This window comes from Pleurodeles waltl, chromosome 1_2, assembly GCF_031143425.1.
Source record: "Pleurodeles waltl isolate 20211129_DDA chromosome 1_2, aPleWal1.hap1.20221129, whole genome shotgun sequence".
NCBI classification, from domain to species: domain Eukaryota; kingdom Metazoa; phylum Chordata; class Amphibia; order Caudata; family Salamandridae; genus Pleurodeles; species Pleurodeles waltl.
The window spans coordinates 1334511784-1334538286 of NC_090437.1; the positions used below are offsets into that span (position 1 = coordinate 1334511784).

A 26503-nucleotide genomic window follows, 5' to 3' on the forward strand; every position below is an offset into this window, starting at 1 on the left:
CCAGTAAACTGCTCTATTGGTTGGCTACGTATGGGGCAGCGGTCAGAATAGTGCCTGCCATACGAGATAGAGAGGGAAACATCCAAGTGGAGTTGGAAGCGATTGCCCAGGCCTTCGCAGCCTTTTACCAAGACTTGTATGCTAAGGACCCCCCCCTGTGTTTGGTTGAGGAGGGTTCCCTGGTTTGGGACTTCCCGGTACCAACTATTCCATCTACTCTAGCCCATGACTTGGACAGCCACTAACAGCGGAAGAGGTGGATCCTGCCATTTCAAGGCTTAGTGGGGGTAGAACCGCCGGGCCTGACGGGTATCCAATAGAGTACTACAAAAAGTTCAGTTCCCTGTTGGTACCTCATCTCCTGAATGGTTACAGTGAGGCCCTGTCAATGGGGGCTTTTCCCTCTGAACTTGACTGTGCCACTATTGTGGTCCAGCCCAAGGAGGGGCAAGCTCCAGACCAGTGTCTGTCATATCGACCGATCTCCCTTATCAACGCTGATAGAAAAATATATGCCAAGGTTCTGGCTTTGCATCTCACACGTACGCTGACCCACCTCATTTATTCAGAGCAATGTGGCTTTATGCCCAGCAGGAGCACGCAACATTGTATCCGACAAACTCAGGTGGCCTTTTCTCATGGCTCCTGCTCCAATGGTCCCCTGGCCCTTCTCATAGATTTTTGTATGGCATTCAACATGGTTTCATGGGAATATATGGAGGTAATCTTGGCAAGTATGGAGTTGGGCCATTGCTCCACCGGATGATCCGTCTCTTGTATCAACATCCCACGGCCCAGGTTCAGGTAAATGGGATGCTCTCCCATACATTTCCAATTCAACAGGTAATGCAGCAGGGTTTCCCCTGTCTCCGCTACTCTTCACGCTGGCGATTGATCCCCTGGCGTACTTATTGTGGAGTGACTCTCTGATGTGGGGCTGGAGATGGGGAGATGGAGTGGAGGATAGAGTGGCGCTGTATGGGGACGACATATTGATGTTTCTCAGTGATCCGCCCGCATCGGGACCCAGATGCATGGAACTGCAGGAACGATTTGGGGAGGTGTCCGCGCTCCGGGTCAATGCCCAAAAGTCTGCATTGGTGGAGGTCGGGGGGATGCGGAGAGTCGACAGTGGTGTCCCCAGGTCCCAGTGCAGAGAAATGTGTTTAAGTATTTAGGAGTCCACACTTCCCTTCTGCCTGACTTAGCGTGGGTACTAAACTTTGGGGATTTGTCCGTGTGTCTGGACATGGACCTGCAGCATTGGAAGGATCTCCCCCTAAATCCCCTTGGGTGCTCTGCCCTCCTCAAAATGACGTGGCTCTCTCGATACGCGTACGCCCTCACAAACTATCCTTACCAAATACCAAAAGCATGGTTTTGCGTTCTCATCTCAAAATTTATCAACTGTATTTGGAATGGAAGGCAGCACAAGGTGGCTTTTAATACAGTGTGGAAGTCCCCTTTTGAGGGGGGCATGGGCGTCCCAGATCTATATATCTACTATTTGGCCACCCAGGTGGTGCCTATAAATGATTGGTTTGCGGGAGGTTGGGATGACCCGGCATATCGACTTGAGATCCATGAGGTGGGCTTTGGAGGCCTATTGGGTATGCTTTATGGTAGCGAGATTCCTGTCCAGACTGCGTCTTGGCAGTGGGTTGCTGGAGGGTGGCCCTAAAACTTATAAAATGGGACTGGCGTCTTACTTACTTGAATGACACCACTGTGGTACGGAGATTGGCTGCACCAACTCACCACACTAAAGGGCTTTCGGCACTGGGACTTGATAGGGGTTACTTATTTAGGTGACGTTTACACAGGGGATAACCTTATGTGATTCCAAGACATGAGAGAACACTATGGGCTGCACCAGATGCAGTTCTTCCGATACCTGCAGTTGCGCTACACCTTGGGTGCCCATGTTTCAGCGAATACCCTTCTCCCTGATTATAGCCCAATCGAGGCAAAATTGTTAACTGGGAGCCTGGGGAAGAAAGCAGTGTCCCAAGTTCACCCCGGGTGGGTTTGACCAGCTGCGCCAAAGGTGGACAAACTGGGTGGGGGAGCTGGACGATGACGACTAGCTGGAGCCGCTATTGGCCCCCTGGGATTTAGCCATATCAGCTAGACTGCGAATGGTGCAGTTCATCTATCTCCACGCATCTTATTTGGCCCCTGCAATACTGTTGAGGATGTCTGGCAGAGCGGTGTCTACCTGCACTAGGTTTGGTCTCCGGGGGGGGGGAGAGACTTCCTCCATATGACAGTGACATCAACAATTGTGGCTGTGTGTAAGTGGTGCGCACTTCCAAAATTATGGCTGCTTATAATACAAAGTTCATGATGAGAGAGTCTTATTTGAGGAAGGGAGTGCTCGAGCGTTTGTACACCCAGCCACAGGGTGTATAAGCTGTCACCTGAAAAAGGTCACAGTCCATGTATGAAAAGAAGAAAAAACACGGCACATCTCAGGATCGTAGTGAAATCCATTTATTCCTTCGTGATGTCTCAGGAAACAAGTCCCCTGATCCAATAAACCACACTAGGTAAGTTGTTTGAAAGCCAATACAGTTTTCATGATTGTAAGGAAACAGCCGACACGTGTTTCGTCAACATTGACTTTTTCAAGGCTCCTAATATATATAAGTAATAGATGTATTAACAGGCTCCAATTCTCAAGGAAGTTAAGAAATACACATATTTTGGCATAAATAATAATAGGAGAGTCCAAAGACCATGGTAAGTCTACAACCGGTCTGGCGTCCGTTCCATCTGTGTGCGGCGTCTGGTTAAAACTCTTAGAGTTGAAGAGAGACCACACAGGAGAGCTTGAAATTGATAATGACTGTCCCCAATTGCAAAACAGAGATACGTCTGATGGTTCTTGATCATAGGATTATAGAGATAAGCATGCAACATATCAAGAGATGCTAGAAAGTTTCCTGGTTTGATGTGAGGGAGGATACTTGTGAGGGATGTACCAGCTCATTCCCTTCAAATCCATTGCTGGCCAAAAATCTCCTGATGTTTTTTTAACCAAAAACAGGATGGCATGATAACCAGCCCGGTGTTCATTTAGTCGTACTGGAAGAATTGCTGCTTTAAAAAACAAGTTCTGAATTCCAACTAGGAAAGCCTAACAGTGAACAGGGTTTCTTGGTAGAGGAGTCTGTCAGAAACAAGGAGGTGGAATGGCAAACAAGTCCATTCTGTACCCTCCGATATTATTTGGCTGACCAAGTGTGTAATACTGTTGACAGCCATTCTTATAGAAAAAACAGTAGACAATCCCCAACCGACTTGTCGGCACAGTCATGCTTTAGGAGGGCCAGGAGTGGAAGCATCTTGGGGCTGGAACCAGGATTTACCATGCTCAAAGCATTGCTGGAGGGTTTTTGTACAGAGGCCCCTGCACTCCAAGTCTTCGGACCAACCACAAGCGATAGCTATAACATACAGAGGAGGAATGCCACGAGGGCTGGGAGAAGTGCAAGAGATAACAGATGATCCATGGACCACCTGCTCACAGGCATGCGCAAAAATGATTTACATTCATCTATCATATGCACTACACACCAGAGTACATGTGCTAGCATTGCAATGTGATGGAACATGTATCAGATGCTGCCATCCATTTTTCTCATGTGTTTATTTGCATTTTAATTCGTTCACAACAATCTGGAAGAGCTGTCGCCTCTTACAGTGCAGGGAGGGACATACAACAGTGCGATATACACAACGGTATTCATGTCTTTTTGGTATTACAATCAAAGTACAGTGGTATCTGGATCCTACTAAGCCTTGGTAATATCAAAAAATATAAACGTTAAAGTCAACTAGAGTAGTATGTCCATGTAGATATATATGCATGCTCAGTCAGACATATATAATGTCCCCTACAATATCAAGTAACTGGGATGATACATCCGGTGAATTATAGTTGCCATGCAGTGCAAATCCATAGTTTGTGAGAAACATCTAACAACGAGACCCACCTTGCCCCCTTCCAAACGATGCAAACCAACAACCTCACTTTGGGCTCATTGGCACTGATTCCCCATTTCCTATCAGCACCTGTCACTGTATGGGGTTGTAGGACATACCACCCCCTGTCATCTAATAAGTTGCGTGGGTGAAGGGCGCCCTATGAAGCAAAGGAACAGCAACAGTTGTGCAGTTTCCATTTACACATCTGTAGGCATTGGCATCGCATCGTCGTCACTTGCTGCTCCGCGCCTGCAGCTCGTTTGCAGATCTGATAGTAAGGAGTCCCAAATCAGATGCTCCTTCCATGAGCGACTTCATGCGCCTGGCCTGGAAAAACTAAGATGGATCTCACGCTGGCCGCACCACCACTCACAGCCTTACTGGGTAGGTTACAGGATTCTACCTGTGGAAAGCAGGGTGATGGGCAGCTACTGGTTAACCCTAGCAGAACAAAGATAACCAAGCAGGCAGCTTTGAAGAGAACAGGGCAGACCTACTAACCCAAAGGATGAGAAACATTAGGCAGGGGGTTAAGAAAGGAGGGCTCGGTGCACAGATCAACAGCAAATGGGGCCTGGTGATGGAAGCCCAGATCTCCAGACCATGTACTAACCGATTATTGTACACATACAACGAATGGGAGTTATGATGCTGCAGCAACATTTCCATTGTTGCTTTGTGGGTGCCTTTGGTTTTCTCTTGCTGAATTTGTTTACTAATAATAATGCACCACTGATGCAAGAGATGTTCAACTGAAGTTTAGAAAATGACCGATGTGCCTGGTCTGACAACACAGTCATCACCTTTATGGAGTTTACCATCAGGAGATGCCCCAAGAAAGATACAGCTCCTTATTACCACTGGCTGGTTCTTCTCTTACCCCTGAATCAAAATTACAAGTTTTGTGGTGTTACCACATCACTCCCAAATTTCTCTAAGTAAATTTTTTTGGGTGAAACTAACCAGTAAATGCTGAAAGACACAACTTGTAACAGGCGATTGTTATGGCGCCTTTTACATTCCAATCCAGGTGCTAGTGGATTTTAAAAGGGGCAACAATGATCCCCTTTCCAGCCACAAATATCGCATGGAGTTTTGCAACCAATCGGTTCCTATTTCTGGCACGCGTGTTGAAGTGACGGTCGAACCTCCAAGAGCCCACACATATGGGAGAGTGTGTTCAAAGATGCTAGATCGCAGTTTGGTCAGGATGAAAGTCAACTGACATCTGAAAGCAAGGTGCATGGCTGAGACATGATGTGCTATGGATGGTGGGGACTGTAACAATCTCCAGTAGCATTGCCACCTGTTTCTAACATTACAGTGAATAAACAAATACTGCTGTGCTAGTAGACAATTGTATTCCTAGATCCCTGGTGCATAGAAGAGCTTCCTTGACAGTCAAGGCCAAGCCTGGACAGATACAATAAATATCTAGAGGAGGACTCCATGATGAAGCATGCCACCAGGAACCCTAGTTACTAGTTAAAACACCTAAGGGATGCTTTTCTAGAGTAGGGTAGACAGGTTGGTCATTTTTGTCTAGTGGGTTCCCTCGCTGTTGATTAACTGATGTTACGTAATGGGGAAGTGGAGGTGACCCAATTTAAGTCTTCTCACTCCTTCTTTTGATTAGGGCACATGAGGTATTTCCAGACATATATTTGAAGATAACATGGTTTAGGATTTTTTTAGAAAGTCTAGGAGATTGTTCCCAGCACGATTAACAGCCACACAGCTTCTCTGTTAATACACCTGCATCTTGTTATTGTAAAATGAGACCTGAAAGACTTAGGCCCAGATTTACAAACATTTCATGCAATGCAGCACATCAAGTGAAGAGATTGTCCTGTGTTGTTGGAAAGAAAGAGCAGAACTACATCGTTATTTAAAAAAATGGATCAGTTCGGCTCTCTCCCTACACTGGAGCTCTTTGGGCTGCCGAGCTCCAACACAGACACCTAGAGCAGGGGTGCCTGCGTTATGGACAGGACAGTCTTTGTACAGCAAGTGCAGGAATAGTCCAGGAGGCATTTTCCAAAAAGGAAATAACAAGGAGAGGATATATCTCTTCACTATGCCAGTCTCAGGCAGGGTCACCAATTTGTCTACAACTGTCTGCACCTCTTTCTATATATGGGTTTGAGTCAAAATCCATGGGTGGATGCACGGGAACACCCATGCACCACCCATGGAATGCATTCTTAACGAAAAGTAACAAGAGTCAGTGCAATGACTTCGCTACGTTTTTTTTTTTTTACAAAGCAATACAATTCAACAATTGTGATGCTTTGTAAAAATACAAAAATGGATTTTGTGTCAGGTCTTCGACAAAAAAAGTGACAAAAACCCAACACAAAATCTTTGTAAATCCAATCTTTAGAGTTTCCTCAAAATAATTTGGAAATCTCTACATGGATGGGCAGAGATAGCCTTGGAGCATGCTAGCTCAAACCAGAAGCAGGGATAGACTTATCTTGATAAAAAAAGAGGTGAGACATGGAGAAAAATAAGAAATTGTAAATTAGTTCAGCATAGGCCTGCCCATCGGTGACCCTGACCTTTTATCAGGATCATCCTGGAAGATGAGAGGGTAGGGACATAAACTATTTGAGGCACCCAATAGGTGATATCCACAGAAGACTTGAGGTGACAAGTCTTTGGACAGGGCAGAGGAGGAATGACCAAAGTGATTACCATAGAGAAAGAAAGCGAGTTCCAGGCACAAAGCTTCTGACAAAGGGCCGCCTCGCCAATGTGAGTCATTGCAGAGTAGTAAACTAGGCAAAAAACGTTAGAGTTGAAAGGCTTGTTTCAAGACAAATGAAGTGACTGCATGAGGAGTACATTCAAGTTGAGACCCTTGGGACAATTTTATTAACCCTAACTAAATATTTATTAGGTAAAGATTTCTAAGTTGAGGGACGTGTATTGTGCATTGTTAATACTGTCTTCTGATCATACTGGCTGAAGGCCTAAGGCACGATCCTAGCTGAAATGAAAGACCTCCAACATTTGGTAGAGATGGTCCCACAATAAGAAAGAGTAATTTTAGGATTCTCCTCCACTCACTAATAAATATGCAAAACCTGGGTTCTCAAGCAGGCCCTTGAATTATTTATGGGAATCCAAAGACGTGGGACAAAAAATCAACTTTGGATACATAATTTCTGTTAGGAGCAATCAACAAGTTCAGTCCCTGTATTACTTGAAGTCAAAAGATGTGTGTGGTCTAAAAGCCATTCTTATTGACCTCCGTTATCACTGAGTGAAAGTTTCCTACCATTTTATAATAAATACCCCTCTTTCCCCAGTGATAACGTCAAGTGGTTATACAGTTAGTAATGCAGTGCATATTATTGTCTCCGACACACAGACCCATGACGTGTAGAACACAAAAATTACTACACTTATGACAAACTTGACACAAAGAAAATGACTAACAAAACCTTACAAGGCAAACAGGCTTGTAAGAGAGTATCTTTTTTTGCATGGTTCACCCCCACTTTTGGCCTGGTATCTGATGTAATTTTGACTGAAAGTGGACTGGATTCCTGCTAACCAGGTCCCCAGTGCAGTCACTTCCACAACTGGCAAAACCTTTAGCACCCGCTGTAAGTCCCTCATAAATGGAACCCCTGGTATCCAGGGCCTGGGGGACTAAAGAGGGTCCCCAAGGGCTACAACACAAATGATGCCACTCTAAGGGACCCCTCAACAAGCACAAGCTAGGCTGCCATTGCAGGCTGCGTGTCTTGGTGCAGACCAAAGTGAAAACACGACATGGCACACAGCTTATGTGCCATGTCCCCTAACACTACATGTAATATATGTAAGTCACCCATCTAGCAGGCCTTACAGCCGTAAGGTGGGGTGCATTATATTATATGTAAGGGTATATCTGCATTAGCAGATATGCCCCTGCTATGCCCTTGTTGATACTCAGACACAATAAGTGACCAGGAACGCCATTCCAAATACATGTGCTGGACACTGGTCACTACATCAGTTCCCCAGCTACATGATGGCTTCACTGAAGATAGGGATGTTTGGAATCAAACATCTTGTAGTGGTGAACCCACACTGATGCCAGTGTTGGATTTATTAATAGATGCACCCAGAGGGCACCTTAGAGGTGCCCCTTGAAAACCTACCAACTTCTACTATGTTAGCTGACTGGTCCTGGCCGGTTCAGCCACCTTAGCCATGTTTCTGATCCCCCCAAGGTGTGACCCAATGCTCTTGGGGTCCAAAGACAAAAGCCTGCACTGGACAGGCAGGATGGACATTCCAGGGTGGGAAGCTTCAAAGGCCTATCCTCCTTTGTACTGCAATCCAGGTCTCTCCGAATGAAGACGATAACCAACCCCCCTGTCCTGACTCCACTTTTGGCGGAAAGACAAGTGGGACAATTAGGCAGATTAGGAGGTCTGCACACTTCAAGCCAGTCTCACCCCTAAGGTGGACAAGATGAAGTGGACACCACTTTTTAAATTCCTCCATCTTGGTTAGGATGAAATTGGGAAAGTACACTATTTTTGCTATGGTTATCTCCATTTTCTGCCTGATGTCAGTGTGCTTGACTGTGTTCACTAGGATCCTGTTAACCAACCCTGCTCTGGCGTGAAACTAGACAAAGGAAAGGAGAGTAATTGGCAATAATTGGCGCTAGGCCCTCTCAAATTTGGGCCTATGTTTTCAAGACCACCAGAACTGGCATGATGACGCCCTACCCCATACAGCACTACATGTTCGGCTAGGTCCTCAGAGTAATGATGGTCCTACCTGGCCTCAATTGGCCTCTATACACCGCATCCTGATGCAGGCACCTTGGCAGTAGCCAAGGTTCTCCGCTTATACATTGAGCTTGTAACAATATGTAGACTCTTAGTACAGTTTGTAGTGCAAACAGTAAATACTAACCCAGCATGAGCTGCTCCAGCACAACAGCACACAGTCACACAAGGTATTAACGCTGTGATGAAGCATTCAAATATGTGTAAAGTACCCACAATTTCCCTGAGAAATCAGAATGTCATGCGTACGGCTGCCACAAATTACCGCCACTTTCAGGTGCTGCTGAGGTACTGCTAGCTGGCCGAAAGGGTTAGTCCGACATTTGTCACACGGTGTGGAATTGGACTCAGTTCCCCACAGCCTGGTGGTGCTGCTGCCTGAATCCAGCAGTCTCATTTAGTATAATGAGAGCCAAACACAACACTTGCATTCTCGGTAATGCCTCTACGTTGAGTATTTAGGTGGCACCCCTGATCCCAGAACTCAGAACCTGACGGCCTAAGAAGAAAGGGACAAAGAAGAGACGCACCCACAGAAGAGGAGAAGAAGCAGCTGACGTGGCACCAACCCTGTCGGCCTATCTGCACTCCTCAACAGACTACACCAGAAAACACCTCATCCTACAGCTGAACCTCCATAAACCTGGGAGGACTGCCTGCCTTCAAAAAAGACTCAAGTTTCCTGTGAGCAGTTAACCTTCTCTCTGATCAACTCTAAGGAAAGGACTCTGCAAAGACCCAACACCTGAAGTCACCACTGCACCTGGCGTCACTGACCAAAATGGGAGTTGACCTCCAGTGCCAGCAGGTCTCCCAGCTGTCAAGAGTCCAAGCCCATCATGGTTTCACACCTTTTGGACTCCCTGAAGTCGTCTGCAGTCTCTGCATGCAGGTTCCCTCTTCTGCAGCCTCTGAAGAGAGAGAAACCAGACAGCTAAAGCAACCACTGCACCTGTCGCCACCGGCCAGAATTCAAGTGGACCCCTGGTGTCAACGATGTTCCCAGCTCTCCTGAGCTTGAGTCCACTGTGGTTTCACCCCTACAGGACTCCATTTTGATGCCTGCAGCCTCAGACCAGGCTGGACAAGGAAAGACGAAACCAAAGGACACCCCTGCATCCATCACCCCTGGGCACTGGTGAAGAGGACTAAGGGTGCACCTACGTCCCCAAGCACCCCACGTTAGCAACTTATCTGTTGGTTGTCCCCGACCTCCCCTCTCCCCCCAGCCAGAACCTGCAGCATAAAAACTATGGAGGCCAAACCCCATTGAAATACATTGGGCAGCCAATGCAGTACTCCACTTCTGCACCTGGCTGCCCCTGTGCTGTGAGTGACCTGTTGGTGTGGCCCTGACCCTTACCCAGTACCCACCTTAAGTCTACAAGATTGGTCCCGCGAGTCATCATAAGTGCTTATTTGCTCAATGTATTTTCTTTCCATAGGCTAACATTGAAGAACTCTGAAAATGCACTGTCGATTGATACTTCAAAATGTACTTACCTTATAATAAGTTCTTCAGTTTAAAGTATGTATACAAAGAAATGTTATTTTTCTAAATTGGTCTTGGATTTATTCTTTTAGTATGTGTCTCATTTCTAGCCTCTGTAAGTACAACAAAGCACTATCCTCTGATAAGCCTAACTGCTCGCCCACACTACCACGAACACGGCATTAGTCCTATCCACTTTTGCCTCTGCAAACCGACTGGGGATCCACGGGACCCTCCGCATGGTGTACTTCTTTTTAGTGCACCACATAGAGAGCCGCTTCCATCAAGGCTGTTCAGTCACAATGTGAGAGCACATTAACTGTCTGCCTTTACATTACTTGCATTACTTGCATACACCCATCTACCACAGGGCTGTGAAATAGACCTGGGCTGTTTAAAGAGCCTTTGATAGGGGTGAAATTATCGTTTAGCCTGACAGACAATGGTCATAAAATACATTTCAGGTTGCCTAAAACAGCATTTTTTGTTTGATTTTCTGAGCAGACTATCATTTTTTGAGTGAGGGTAAGGGATAGGCAACAGGGTTTCTAGAAAAAAAACCTGTTATGAAAGCTGCAAGCCCTCATAAGAGAGTGTGCTTTTGTGTCAGAATATACCGGTGGCTCCATGAAGGAAGAATCAAGCTATCATAAGACTTGGGTGAACCCACCTTTTTCAGAAAAGGTTTGGAGACTGGTAAACTACCATTCTGACAGTGTGCATACTCACTCGATTAATACAAAACATTTACAGAAAGGGACAACAAACACAATACGACCATCAAGATTGTCACCGGTACTCCAGGTTAAACCTATATACTGTACAATAAAGTACAGGCTACTCCCACAGTAAAGGAATCACATCTATTCTGCAGCGGATAAGTGATTTGCCGCAGAGGAGGGAAATTCTCATGGCTGTCTCATCAAAGAGAGACCTACTGCACGGCAAGGCAATCATAGTGGTGTCACTGATATCAATGTTAGAGGAGGCCTCTAAAGCAGGCAGTGCCAACTCATGAGCCGTGCGCCTTCATTAATCTCAAAGTGCTCTGGCGAATGCCTACGCTGACACGCAATTGGAGTAACGTAATGTGTATTGACGAATGTGCACCTTTTTTTTGGGTAGTTTTATATAGTGCGAATTCGACCTCAAGGCATTGGAGTGCTTCACACAAGCACCTGTTACGTTACCACAAGTACACATTCATTTTTAGGTAGGCACGTGGAGATTAACTGATTTGCCCGGAATCACAGTATGTTGAGCCAACGCCGAGACTCCAACCTGGTTCTCCAGCTCCAAAGTCAGGAACTCTGGCCAAAACCACATTCACTCTCTACTTTGAGAAGCAATTGTAGTGAGTTCCTTGAGAAACTAAGGGCCTCATTTATGAGGCCCATGGCGCAAATGCACTGTATCTACAAGATGCAGCGCACTTCTGTTCTCTCCCCCTGCACTGAGCACAAATTATTGCCTAGCACCAACACAGCCCCCCTTGCACCAGTTCCCCTTGCACCAGGGTGCCTGCTTTGTGGGGATGACTGTTTTTGTGCAGGAAGGGGCACTTCCTGCACAAAAACAATGGCAAGAGGTGGCTTCCTGTCTGTATGTGTGATGCAGAATGCAGCACATACAGAAATAGGAAAAAACTGGAAAAAATAAAGATATTTCTCCCTGGTGCGTCACTATTTTGGCACAGCAATCGGACTAATTCCCAGTCTTCAAACTTGTAAATCGGGAATGCGTCAGACTCCTTCGGGTTCCATGGGAGTTGCGTAGGAACACCCCAAGCAAAACCCGAGGAATGCCCCTTTCACGCAGTGCGTTTCGTGGAAGGGGTCCATTTTTACAAGCCGATGAAAAGCCACGCAAGGTGGCTTTGTGTGGCCTTGTAAATATGGCTGGCACAATGTCCCGCTGAAGCGTAAAAAAAAATGAGGCTCCGGTGGCAAAGTGTGCAGCTAGGGCCTCGTAAATGAGGCTGCAGGAACTTCTGCAGTACCAACAAGCAATCCCACATTCTAAAACTAAGATGGAGTTTGCAGCCCAGAGGGAACTTAAAGAGACGGACCACAGCTTCTCTCACCTTGAGGCCACTTTCCCTGGGGCCATTCTTGTGGTGTTGGAAGATTACTCCTGTGATCCGGCTATGATCCGGCTATGCTGTGCCCCAGGCAGGGGTGCAGGAGCCATGGCACGGGGAAGCACACGCCCAGCTGACATCATAGGATGTGATAAGTTACACAACACACCCTGGCCGCTGCACCTTGCAGGCTGGCACACTGTGCAATAAACAGAGAGGACTGTGTCTGTGTGTGCTTATGGTACAAGTAACAGGAAGTCAGGGGGCACAGGGAGTGTGTCCTCAGCCCTCAGCTCCCCACATCCCTCCAGGACTCAGAGCCGTCATGATGCTTCACAAGCCAATTGCAGTGATGTGTACCCTGCTGAGGAGTTAACTCGAGTCTTCCAAGCTCAGAGCAGCCTGTGTCCGGGAAGATAAAGAGACATCTCTTGTGGTGAACAGATAGCTCACTCTGCAAGCTGTCACCAAGGACTTACCATCCACTGGTCTCAAGCACGTCTAGAAGGGGGTGAAGTATCTGCATCAGCCATTATAGGAGGGGAGTCGGAGACGGAACCTCGGAGGACCCTGAGGACGTGAGCCCACCCGCCGCAGTGATGGATCCAGGTAGGTCACCTGGGTATCGCGAGAGTACCTGTATCACTTCTACAGGTGTATCCTGTGGCCCAGTGTGGGATGATAACACTCGGTAGAATGTTCTCTTTTGACAGTAGAAGGTGAAAGGAAGACACTTGAGAGAGAATGGGAACCCAGGAGATATGAGGCTGTTTGTGAATAAGAAGCAGGTAGACGGGGTGCATAAAATAGAATGTGTGTTGTATTATTTAAAACAAATGAACACAGCGTCAGATCATGTTTAAAATGTGAGGTCTCAATGCAGCCCCCCAATAGCGTGTCTTGAGCTTTTACGTGGTTTGTGTGTGGGGGGGGGGGGGGGTGGGGGGTAGAGGGGACGGTGTGCCTGACCACAATTAGAAACTCACTCTCTCCTCTCTCTCCTCTCATCCCTTCCCTCTCTCCTCCCTCTCTTTCCCTCTCACTTTCTCTCACCACCTGACTCTCTCTCTCGCTGACTTACGCCTTGCTCTATCTGCTGTTCCCCTCCCCCCCTCTCTCTTTCTCTGTCTCTCTTTCTCTCCTTTCTCCCCCTCCCGCTTTCCCTCTTTTTATTGCTCTCTCTTTCTATTCTTCTGTGTCTCTCACCGTCTTTCTTCGCCTTTCTTTCGCTCTCTCGCTCTCTCTTTCTCTCTCCTTCTATCCCTCCCTCTCACCGTCTCTCTCTCCCTCTCTGTCCCTCTCCTTCTCTCGCTCTCTCTGTCCTTGCTCTCTCTGTCCCCTGTCCTCTCCCTCCCCCTGTCTCTCCCTCTCTTTCTCTCCGGCTCTCTCCCTTTCCCTATCTTTCTCTCTGGCTCTCCCTCTCTCCTCTCTCTCATGCCCTCTCTTTCTCTCCTTCTGTCTCTCTCCCCGGGTGGTGCATCAATCAGTCCTTCACCCCACAACACCCTCCGGAGCAGCATCACGTTAGCTGCTGCAGCGCAGGAGTGGTTGGGACACCTCGAGACTCACCTACGCCCCTGCCTTTCAATGTCAATAAACCCACTCTTCGGCAGACAAGGGGTGAGGCAAGTAAAAACAGGAAATATTCTGTACACTGATGCAAGACCCGTGAAGGCCTGGAGGCACGACGTGATGAAACATCTGAACATCCTGCACGCGTCCTGGATCCAGTGACGGTGGCCTCGGGGGGAGGGACCATCAGCAGCTGACCCGAGAGATGCACAGGTCCTCGAGCACCGACTGACAAGCTCAATAGGTCCGGCTTTTCGTCAGTGACAAGCTCTTGCAGGTTGAGCATCGGAATGTTTTTTAGGGGAGTAGTGGCTTCAAGCAAATTCTGCAGTTTTAGATCAGGTCTGGATGCTAATCATTCTATCTTCAAGGTGCAATAATCTAGGAATAAGGGGCGTGCGACCTGGGCCACATTTTTGGTGCCGTTCTTTCTCTGACTCTGATCACATCACACTACCTGGTCATTGGTCCACCGCCCACATCACTGCACCTGGAAGCATTACTGTGCACTGCTCTGCATTACCACACTGCATGAATGAATGAATGACTAGCAGGATTAATAGAGCACGCGGTTGCTCCAGGGAGTGTCCCGGCGCTAGGGAAAAGAAAGAGAGAAGGCGAGGGGTATTACAATTAAGAAATGGAAAGCCATGTCTTCGGTTGTTTATTGCCAGAAAATTCATTGAGTGTTTGACGTAATTCGACCGGCACAGTGGAGTAACAAAGGCCCCCGCAGCGCAGGAGGGAGGAGGGAGGATGTGGGGGTAGAGCTCCAAGGGGACCTCATGAGCGCACCACATGGCCTGAGTGAGTCCAGGGGGGGCGCCTCTGTGCTCTTTCCGGGGGGGGAGGGGCACCTCCAGTTTCGTGACACCACTGGTCCAGCAGGCTATTCCAGGCCTAAGGGCGAGGAGGGCAAAGGCCCTGGCTGCAGTGTTTGCTTCCTTAACCCTGCGAACTTTGGCAAGAGTTCTGAGTGGAGGGTGAAGTGAATCCTGGACGACGAGCACTAGGGCCAGACTGGTGAAGGGCCCTAATGCCAAGGCACAGGCAGTCTGTGTGCTGTGCCTTGGGGGCACAAGGGAATTACTTCCTTAACCCCCCCTGGGTCCATGGCACCCCATTTCACCACCAGTCATCTGTGGCTGGCCACGTCGCACGTAGGGCGACAATAAAGGGGACAGCTTCGTAGCGTCGCTCCCCTGTTAGAGGGAAAATGGCCAGGAGGGGCCTCCGTACCTAGGGAGGGTGGTCCACCCCTGTTTATGGCCCCAAAAGGTGCGAGGAGGGAGGAGTGAGGCCAGGAGGTCCATTTAAGGGGTGACCTCGCAGGGCTGGGCCTCTTTTTCTGAAAGGCGAGCAATGAGCAGGACGGGAGGGAGGCAGAGTCCTGATACGGACATCTGGCAGGAAAAATGTGAGGTGAGTCAGAGGAAAGGGGGGTACAAGGGTTGGAGGCAATGGCGAATCCCTGCTTTTGTAGGGGATATGGGGCAAAGAAAGCGGGGAAGACGCGAGTTCAGTAATCTGATGCCACCCGCTCCCTTCAGCCGCTGCCACCCGCAAACCCTTCCTCTTTCCTTTGCACCTTACCAGATCTCTTTTTCTCAGTTTCGGTTCGCGGTCCGAAGTTGATACCCCCTCTGTCCTGCCCTTCTCAGACTTTGCTTCGGTCACCGAAGCAAAGCCGCTCTCGCCCGCTCTCGTCCGGTGCAGGCGGCGCTGGCATGGTAGCAGGTTAGCTTAGGTTAGGGCGCCCGGGATAGTTATGAACCTGGTTCCAAGCGGCGAATTGAGCACAGCCGCCAACGGCATGCCGGGGCCTTTCGCGCCATTATGCCGGCGGGCGCACAAAGTTAAAAAAATTTATAATAATAATTGCGCGGGGGTCCCGAGGCCAAAAATCGTTTACACTAATAATAGTTAACTAATAACTATAGAAAGCTCATCGGGATTCAAAGCCGTCAGGAGCATTGAATGGAAGGCTAAGTTCGTTCCGCAAGAACATAAAGTCATAAAGGAGCAAGGCGTAGCACGCTAACTGAGTAGGACGTGGTAATTTTATGGACTTGTCACTGGATTATGAGGGGACAAAGGGGGTGATTCTGAGACTGGCGGGCGGCGGAGGCCGCCCGCCAGTCTTCCCCCGACAAAATACCGCTCCGCGGTCGCAAGACCGCTGAGGGTATTTTGAGATTTGCCCTGGGCTGGCGGGCGGCCGCCAAAAGGCCGCCCGCCAGCCCAGGGCAAATCTACCTTCCCACGAGGACGCCGGCTCAGAATTGAGCCGGCGTAGTGGGAAGGTGCGACGGGTGCAGTTGCACCCGTCGCGTATTTCAGTGTCTGCTTTGCAGACACTGAAATACTTTGTGGGGCCCTCTTACGGGGGCCCCTGCAGTGCCCATCCCAGTGGCATCCCCTGCCGCCATCCTGTTCCTGGCGGGAGACCCGCCGGGAACAGGATGGCGGTAGGGGGTGTCATGGAGGATTCTCCCGAGCAGCGGAAAGTCGGCGGGAGACCGCCGACTTTCCGTTTCTGACCGCGGCTGAACCGCCGCGGTCAGAATGCTCGAGGGAGCACCGCCAGCCTGTTGGCGGTGCTCCCGTGGTCGGTGACCCTGGCGGTCACCGACCGCCAGGGTCAGAATGACCCCCAAAGTTAGTTGTGAAGCAGAGGCCTGTCTCACAAGTCTAGGCTGGGAAGGAACTTGCGGCCCAGCTACCTAGAGGAGACGCTTTGTTGTCAATCTGATGAGGCAGGCCCGTGTGGCAGGAGTTTAGGCAGGTAATAATGCTGGGCCCCAGCTGCCTCAAAGAGAAGGGAGATGACCAATCGGTGGGCAGCAGCGCGGGCGTATTGGATGCAGGCACAAAATGGGTTAAAAAAAAATATATATATGTATATATATATATATTTAAATGAGAATAATAATAACAAGGAATAAACAATTAAAAAAAAAAAAAAAAAGGAAGAAATTAATAATAATGCAATGAATAAACAATTAAACGGAAGGAGCGCCGGGAATGTTAATAATTTTCAGCCGGGCCGAACTGTAGCCCGGCGGTAGGAAGCCGGCGCTGGGGGGTATTATTTCAAAGTAAGAAATAGTACGCACAGAGTACAAGGGTTCCCCTCCTTAGAGGTAAGATAGTGCCAGAGAGAGAGAATCGCAGTGCTCTATTTTGGGGTCGAGCTGTAGGTTTCTCAGAGGGCTGTGCTGGGCCTTGTTGTTCGCACACAGGCAATGAATTAGGAGCACACACTCAGAGGCAATTCCAGGCCAATAGGTTGTATAGAAAATATATTTCTTAGTTTATTTAAGAATCACAGGTTCAAAAAATTTACAAACAAAAAAGTTGTGTCACAGGCGAGGGGAGACACTTCAGTGGGGCCCCAAAGATGGTGGTGAGCTCAACAGGGGGCGGGACATGGCGGAACGAAGGTACAGTAGTCGTCATTGCTACTTGGGTGCGGCTTTTGTAGGCGTTTTGAACAGTCAGCGGTCAATCCTTTGGCAGAAGGTGAAAAGAGAGATGTAGAGGAACTCTGCTGAGCTCTTGCATTAAGGTCCCCCAAGATACCGCTGCTTCACCAGAAGGCCGACCTTAAAGCAGGCCTATGAAAAGGGGGTCAGGTGGGGAGCGTTAGCAAAAGCAGGTTACTGACTGCGGTAATGGCGGACACATCCGAAGAAGTTAAGGGCCTGCCTGAATTAGTGTAGAATTGTCGAGCCATAACAAGGGCTGTAACAGAAAGCAAGAAATTGTGAGGTAATGTTTCCCTGCTCGTCCAGCGAGGGCATGACGATGAGCCCACTCCTTGGTGGCCAGAGCAGAACACCGGCCAGAGTGGGGGGGGGGGGGCGGAACCCCGGTTTCAGCGACAGCAAACTCGCCTGGAGGGGAACCCCTTGACCGGGAGGTGCAATATGCGTGCTAGAGTTGGCCAGCTGGGGGCCAAGAGGGGTAAGCCAGGCTTTCCAGATTCCGCCTGGGGAAACCAGCTAAACAACTGGCGGGAGAGGCCCGCGGTGGCAGGCCGTCTTAACACTGGGTCTGGCCTGGACTGTCGCCCGGGGGGAGGTCTGGGGAACAGTTAGGGCAAAAATGATCCCAGGGGTGGTGATGCAGGGAGCCGGGTCTCCAGCCACAAGTGGAATGTCCAGGCAGGGAATCAACCCGTGCAAGTGCGAATCAGCACGGTTTGTATCCAGCAGATGGGTACACCGGGCGGAAGGGAGGCACAGATACTTCATACAGGAGTAGAGACCCTCTCGAGATAACAGCCTGAGAATTAATAATTAAGGGAGGAGCACAGGTGGGGGGGCCTCGGTTATCGCGAGATGCCATCCCCGAAGCTTGGCGGAGTTACAGGGCGATCCTAAAGCTTGATAAATGATTAAAAGGCCTCCAGATGGTGATTCCTGGAGCCAAAAGGTATTCCTCAGGCTACTTGGAGCCTTTACGGCGGGGTCTGGGATGACGCGACGGCGCTCCTTAATCCCGCAAGGGACAGTTGGAATCCTGAGCAACTGTGGAGACTGGCCTGGGTCTCGCTCTGACTTGTCAGGAGCATGACAAATTGAAAAAGTGGTAAACCACAATAAAGGAACGAGCTGTAAGATGATAAGAGTGTTGGTGCAGAGAACACCAGACAGAACAGCTCTAGCTTTCTCAGGATGGGTGTCGGCCAATGTTTAAGAAACTCATCTCCGACACCGGGATCGCCCGTAAGCTAACCCAACCTGTGTAAATAATAAACTTGCGACATATTATACCCACAAAAGTTGTCCTAGCATTTATTATGTTGCATGCATGATATTGTGATAAATGCCAATTGCACACCCACTAAGGGACTAGGGGTAGCAGCGCTATGTCACATTACTGTAGGCTACCAGTGTCTGCCCATATGTCCCCGGATGGCGCAGTGCCAGTCAGTGCCACGTGCCTGCCTCGCCACACATGACCATTAGACAAAGGCAGCAAAAGGGCAATGAGCAGGGTGAGGTGGAGTCTGCCAGCAAGAACCACATCCTCTGCAACACATCTCTCATGGGCTTTCAGTACAACACAGTATTTTATGCGCACTGTGGTGCATCACGTTCCACATGTGTGAACACGGCCTGTACATACACACTCATGCCAACACTGCAGGAATCAGGAGTGCATTACAGCCAAGGGGACCTTTGGACCTCTGGGAGCAACTATATAACACCATCTTTAAACAATCCAGGGGCCAATCAGCCTATTCCCGCGAGGTTCAGTGGTCCTGGCCAAAGCGTGGTGACCAAACCTACAATGGCAGAGAGGGGCCCTGTTACCTGCTCAGAACAGTCCTCATATTCAGTCAATGACTTCCAACTGATAAACAACTTTTTAGACGACGCACTTGTGAGAAAGTAGCCTCTTTCTAGCCTTGTTACCCCCACTTTTGGCCTGTTTGTGAGTGTATGTCAGGGTGTTTTCACTGTCTCACTGGGATCCTGCTAGCCAGGGCCCAGTGCTCATAGTGAAAACCCTATGTTTTCAGTATGTTTGTTATGTGTCACTGGGCCCCTGCTAGTCAGGACCCCAGTGCTCATAAGTTTGTGACCTAAAGGTATGTGTTCCCTGTGTGATGCCTAACTGTCTCACTGAGGCTCTGCTAACCAGAACCTCAGTGGTTATGCTCTCTCTGTACAAATTGTCACTAACAGCCTAGTGACCAATTTTACCAATTTACATTGGCTTACTGGAACACCCTTATAATTCCCTAGTATATGGTACTGAGGTACCCAGGGTATTGGGGTTCCAGGAGATCCCTATGGGCTGCAGCATTTCTTTTGCCACCCATAGGGAGTTCTGACAATTCTTACACAGGCCTGCCACTGCAGCCTGAGTGAAATAACGTCCAAGTTATTTCACAGCCATTTTACACTGCACTTAAGTAACTTATAAGTCACCTATATGTCTAACCTTTACCTGGTAAAGGTTGGGTGCTAAGTTGGGTGCCAAGGTGCCCCCACATTGTTCAGGGCCAATTCCCCAGATTTTGTGAGTGCGGGGACACCATTACACGCGTGCACTACATATAGGTCACTACCTATATGTAGCTTCACAATGGTAACTCCGAATATGGCCATGTAATATGTCTATGATCATGGAATTGCCCCCTCTATGCCATCCTGGCATAGTTGGCACAATCCCATGATCCCAGTGGTCTGTAGCACAGACCCTGGTACTGCCAAACTGCCTTTCCCGGGGTTTCACTGCAGCTGCTGCCAACCCCTCAGACAGGCTTCTGCCCTCCTGGGGTCCAGCCAGGCCTGGCCCAGGATGGCAGAACAAAGGACTTCCTCTGAGAGAGGGTGTTACACCCTCTCCCTTTGGAAAATGGTGTGAAGGCAGGGGAGGAGTAGCCTCCCCCAGCCTCTGGAAATGCTTTCATGGGCACACATGGTGCCCATTTCTGCATAAGCCAGTCTACACCGGTTCAGGGACCCCTTAGCCCTGCTCTGGCGCGAAACTGGACAAAGGAAAGGGGAGTGACCACTCCCCTGACCTGTACCTCCCCTGGGAGGTGCCCAGAGCTCCTCCAGTGTGTTCCAGACCTCTGCCATCTTGGAAACAGAGGTGCTGCTGGCACACTGGACTGCTCTGAGTGGCCAGTGCCAGCAGGTGACGTCAGAGACTCCTTCTGATAGGCTCCTTCAGGTGTTGCTAGCCTATCTTCTCTCCTAAGTAGCCAAACCCTCTTTTCTGGCTAATTAGGATCTCTGTCTTTGGGGATTCTTTAGATAACGAATGCAAGAGCTCATCCGAGTTCCTCTGCATCTCTCTCTTCACCTTCTGCCAAGGAATCGACTGCTGACCGCGCTGGAAGCCTGCAAAACTGCAACAAAGTAGCGAAGACGACTACTGCAACTCTGTAACGCTGATCCTGCCGCCTTCTCGACTGTTTTCCTGGTGGTGCATGCTGTGGGGGTAGTCTGCCTCCTCTCTGCACTAGAAGCTCCGAAGAAATCTCCCGTGGGTCGACGGAATCGTCCCCCTGCAACCGCAGGCACCAAAGAACTGCATCACCGGTCCCCTGGGTCTCCTCTCAGCACGACGAGCGAGGTCCCTTGAATCCAGCAACTCTGTCCAAGTGACTCCCACAGTCCAGTGACTCTTCAGTCCAAGTTTGGTGGAGGTAAGTCCTTGCCTCCCCACGCCAGACTGCATTGCTGGGAACCGCGACTTTTGCAGCTACTCTGGCCTCCGTGCACTTCCGGCAGAAATACTTTGTGCACAGTCCAGCCTGGGTCCACGGCACTCTAACCTGCATTGCACGACCTCCTAAGTTGTTCTCCGGCGACGTGGGACTCCTTTGTGCGACTTCGGGTGAGCACAGTTTCACGCATCCTTGTAGTGCCTGTTTCTGGCACTTCTGCGGATGCTGCCTGCTGCTGAGAGGGCTCCTTGCCTTGCTTGACGCCCCCTCTGTCCCCTGACGCAATTGGCGACATCCTGGTCCCTCCTGGGCCACAGCAGCATCCAAAAACCCTTACCGCATGATTTGCAGCTAGCAAGGCTTGTTGGCGGTCTTTCGGCGGGAAAACACTTCTGCACGACTCTCCACGGCGTGATGGATCCGTCCTCCAAAGGGAAAGTCTCTAGCGCTTGTCGTTCCTGCAGAAACCTAAGCTTCTACTGTCCAGTAGCAGCTTCTTTGCACCCACAGCTGGCATTTCCTGGGCATCTGCCCATCTCCGACTTACTTGTGACTTTTGGACTTGGTCCCCTTGTTCCACAGGTACCCACGACTGGAAATCCATTGTTGTTGCATTGTTGGTTTGTGTCTTTCCTGCAGAATTCCCCTATCACGACTTCTATGTCCTTTGGGGAACTTTAGTGCACTTTGCACTCACTTTTCAGGGTCTTGGGGTGGGCTATTTTTCTAACCCTTACTATTTTCTAATAGTCCCAGCGACCCTCTACAAGGTCACATAGGTATATATTTGCTATCCTCATACTGAGGGTATACTCTGAGATACTTTGGCATATTGTCATAAAAATAAAGTACCTTTATTTTTAGTATATCTGTGTATTGTGTTTTCTTATGATATTGTGCATATGACACTAGTGGTACTGTAGGAGCTTCACTCGTCTCCTAGTTCAGCCTAAGCTGCTCTGCTAAGCTACCATTATCTATCAGCCTATGCTGCTAGACACCCTATACACTAATAAGGGATAACTGGGCCTGGTGCAAGGTGCAAATACCCCTTGGTACTCACTACAAGCCAGTCCAGCCTCCTACAGCGCTAACAAGAGGCAACCAACTGGTACCATCAGTCAACCATTCTTCAGGTCAGTGGCGAAACATAGCCCCCCAAAGCCCCTGCGGTGCGTAAGAGACCCCAAGTTCCAGGTGGCCCCCTCAGCACAGTAACCTGGACTGAAAGCTACTGACTGAGCTTGGAGACGGCCACTTCTATGTACTTTGCAAGGGCTCCCCTCAAGTATCGTTACACCACTGCTTCATGTACCATCAGTCAGCCGTTCTTCTGCTACCATCAGTCTACCATTTTTCTGGTATCATCTCAGTCAGTCATTCTTTAGATATCATCAGTCCACTATTCTTCTGGTATCTTCAGTCAGCCATTCTTCACATACAATCAGTCCGCCATTCTTCACATATCATCAGTCAGCCATTCTTCAGTCATCAGTCCGCAGTTCGAGCTCGAACAACCTACAGCTTAATCAGGTGTTACCTGTTCAGCTGGGGAGGAATCTCCCAAAGACCACGGACGTCTCCGTATAATGGTACTTAGGGTACCTGTTGTCCGGGAGACAGTGATAGTCAGGGTATCCGTAAATTAGTGCCTAAACACAATCGTTGGTGGCGCCATGTTGTAGTTTGGACTCTTGCTCTGAGCAAGACTGCTGGTCTCAGGATGACAGTACTTTTGTTTGTAGGCGACTGAGTCTTTCCTACAACAAGTCGCAACTGTTGTCCCAACCTTACCGGCTCACTAGCAGTACCTCACCAGAAACACAATAGTAAAAGGTGATTTATGGCAGTCGTTTACGCATGGACTCAAAATAAGATATCTCAGGGTATGTCGTGGTTAAACGGATATTACTCTTTTCTCACAGATATATCATGTCTCATACAAACATAGGCAATGACACAGATGCAGTAAAGTTATAATAGCTTTTTATTTAACATAACTGCAATTTGCGATAAGTTGCATGGACTGCAATGATTAGGATAATGAATATAGCAAGTAACAGTATTGTGAAGAAGAGAGTCATTGTTACAAAGACCCCCACCATTTTGCAATACATGAAAAAGATATATAAGATGGAATATGCCCTATTACCCTCATGTGAATAGGCCTAACCTCCTACCTAAAGGAGAGCTGGGTTTGCTAAACCTAATCTGCCAAAGCCGTGTCCATGAGAGGAGCCCCCAACCCTCGTTACCTTGGAATGAGGTCTCTATCTCAGACTCCGCAGGGACACGAAGACTGGGTCAGCGTCAAGATGACTGCAGCATCGGTATCAGCGATGGTGGCGATGCCCTCTGGTCGGAATCCCTCTGATTATCTGTCTAAAGTGTGATGCATTTATACAGATCTGCAAGGTCCCCTGACGTAGGTGTATTCCTAAACAATAGATAACAGGCATGCTTGGGACGGCAATTAATATCAACAATCCCTCGAAATATAGAGAGGGAAAATCCCTAAGTGTGAACACCTACTGTTTGTTTGTCTTTGGTGCTTGATCTCGACGCCTTGGCGCGGTGACACTGATAATGTAACTCATAACAAGTGGCCTAACTATAAACAAGGCAGCCATCTTAGAAGAAATAAATAATTAAATGAGCTAAGACAGAGCAAGCTCAGTAGGTTAAAAGTCACTAGGTGACAGGGGCACGAGTCTACAAACCAGAGGCTAAGCTAACTCCTGCTATCCCATTAAAACGAACTAGGATTCACTACACCCTCCCCATTGCCGTAACAGGTATGATGAAGGTACAGGAACCCAAATGCTAAAAAAAATAGCTCCTGAACTAAAAGCTAAATGCTAAAATAAGCCAAAAAAGCATTTGCATGTGTTAAAAAATATGTTAAAACAAATCTCTTTAAAAATACATACAGAGATGTTAATGTCAACTATAACAAGTACAGCGTGCAACAGCAAAAAATGTAATTACATAATTTGGAATCGGGAAATGGCAAGTCAATTCATCAAATTATGTGTTACACGCATGATCTTGAAGAATGTCATCGAAGTCACCAGTCAAGGATCTAAAAAATGAGTCAACATCGTCCGAAGTTAAGTCTAGTGCTGGGCGGACAAACGGATCCACAGAGCAGAAGTGAGCTGTATTTCCTGGTGTATCGTTACTCGTTGCAGTGTCCTCATCCATGGTAGATCTCATAACGGGAGGCTCATAGGTGGCCTCGCGGAGCAACCTCAGTCTCAAGGGGCATGACCGTGTATGAACCCTCATCGGGGACATCAGCAGTTCGTGGTCCACAGGAGATGTCGGTGCAACAGCAAGGCAGACAATAGGCAGATGTTCAAAGAGACACCATATGCAGCGGAAGACTGGTTGTACACACCAGAGAAGTGGCCGAAATGACAACGACCAGTCAAGCTCCAGTTCCGCCAGCAAAGGTGCATCGAAGATCTGAACCATGCGCTCACAGCACAGTGGAGTTGGCGGGAGCGGCTCCATTGCTCTGTGTTCCTGGAAAGAAACAACCACTGCGAATCAGAAGAAATAGCAGTGGTAGTCCGCCAATTAAAGCCAAAATAATTGGAAAGCCACCAAACACACTTGAAAAGAGAGAATGGATGGCTGACGGGATGACTCCGAAGACAGTCTGGAAGATGGACATGAAACCAGACCTGACAGCCTTAAAGAAATGAACAATCCCAGTGGTGCTTGAAGCATTGAATATTCTGGATACAAGCTCTCCAAAGTGTTTGGGGAAATTGGTATTTATAAGGGATTGTATCTCAGCTGATGATCTCACAATCTGGAGAGCATACTTCTCTTTTGCGGATGTCAAGGCGACCTGTTTCTGAAACAATAGCGCCTTTAGCCTACTCAGCTTGTCATAGTTCACATTAATAGTATCTATGTGGGGCCACATGTCAGATACTTTTATCTCTCGTGTGGGGGGAAACAAAACATGTCCACAACACGTAACGACCTTCGTGACCGAGATTGCGTAGGCAATTCCAGGTCGCATGCCGCAACAGCTTTGATCGTTCAGTACCACATAACTTCCATTGGAAAGTACATGAAACACTGGACGAATCAAGGGGACGGGAGTACCCTTCAGAAAACAGGCAAAATTTGTGACCCCCGCATTGCAAAGACCGTGAAGAGACACCTGTTTGCATATCATAGAATGACGAACAGCAGTCTCACATTCACTTCCGCTAAGAAAGACCTCTCTTTCACTGTTCAGACATCTATAATCAAAGGGCAACTCCCACTCTTTCTTAATAAAGCTATCTCCTAGCTGCTCATATCGTCCCACTGCAAGATGTTTCAGGCAGCTCGAGAAACGAAAGGTCGAAATCGGTAAATTAATAATGCCGTGTAGGAGCCAGATAGTTGAAGGACTCTCTGCTACTGTGAAGGGCAACTTATCTAATTTCTCTACTTGAAGCAGGGTGAAAGTAGCCTCCCTTTTAGCCATTGTCTCTTGTTCCCTGGAAAAATTAAAAGCAGTGAAGAATTCACTCCCATTAATATACCTCCATGGAATGTGGCCACTTTTCAGTGTCTGCAATGTCCAACCCAGCTGCTTGATGGAACGTAGCTGTGTTTGCCCAGAATATAACCGGGATAAGTCAGTCTGAGTGATATCAATAGCAGACGACACTAAATTCGATAGTGAATAAATCCTGTTGGACAGCTTGTTCATGCCATTGTCGACGACAGCTAATGTTTTTTCCAAATTGTCCTTATCTAGTTGCCTTAAACGCGCAGCAGCCTCAATCTGGGAAAGTTTCCAAATTTCATTGTGCATAGCATATAAAAACCATTTCGAGCGCTGTTTTCTAGGACCTAGCAGAAAATCCTGTAAGTCTATACTGTCGGAAAGAGTGTTCAGGTGTTTCTTAACCGCTGTTAACGTGTTTGTTTGCACCCATTGCTGGCACAGCTTACCCACACTGTATGTTGTAACTATACCAGGTATGTTGACCTGATAGAAAGCGAGGGTCAGGCCTATTTATTGAAAAACCCCCTGAAGAGTTCAAAAAACGCCTTTGACACTCATTAGTAGCGGTGGGCCATACTAACCACCTGCCGGGACTGGAAAGTGAAGAATTATAGGTACCAGCCTTAACCATTGCATCTAGCCTGTCCTCTGTGATATTAAGGAAGTGTTGCCAATCTCTAAATTTTGTCAGAGTAGGGATACTGGGCGTGTTTAGATCTTTAATTTTTGCTAACCCCAGACAGGATGTCTGCTCAATAGTATCATTTAAGAAAATCATTTGCACAGGAATCAGGCATGCTCGAAACAAAGCCTCCCTACCCTGTATCTGCCAATCTTGTGTTCCCCATAAACTTTTCAAGTC

At 48.3% G+C, this 26503-nt stretch overlaps 1 protein-coding gene across 1 annotated transcript in view; it reads left to right on the top strand.

Annotated features, from left to right (window-relative positions):
* The first annotated feature begins 12552 nt into the window (after positions 1-12552).
* Positions 12553-26503, top strand: part of LOC138251856 (long-chain-fatty-acid--CoA ligase ACSBG2-like) — a 374130-nt gene continuing 360179 nt past the window's right edge. Inside the window, exon 1 of the mRNA XM_069205685.1 lies at positions 12553-12967. Coding sequence (XP_069061786.1) covers positions 12958-12967 — 10 coding nt within the window. The 5' untranslated portion in view covers positions 12553-12957. The remainder of the gene's footprint in view (positions 12968-26503) is intronic.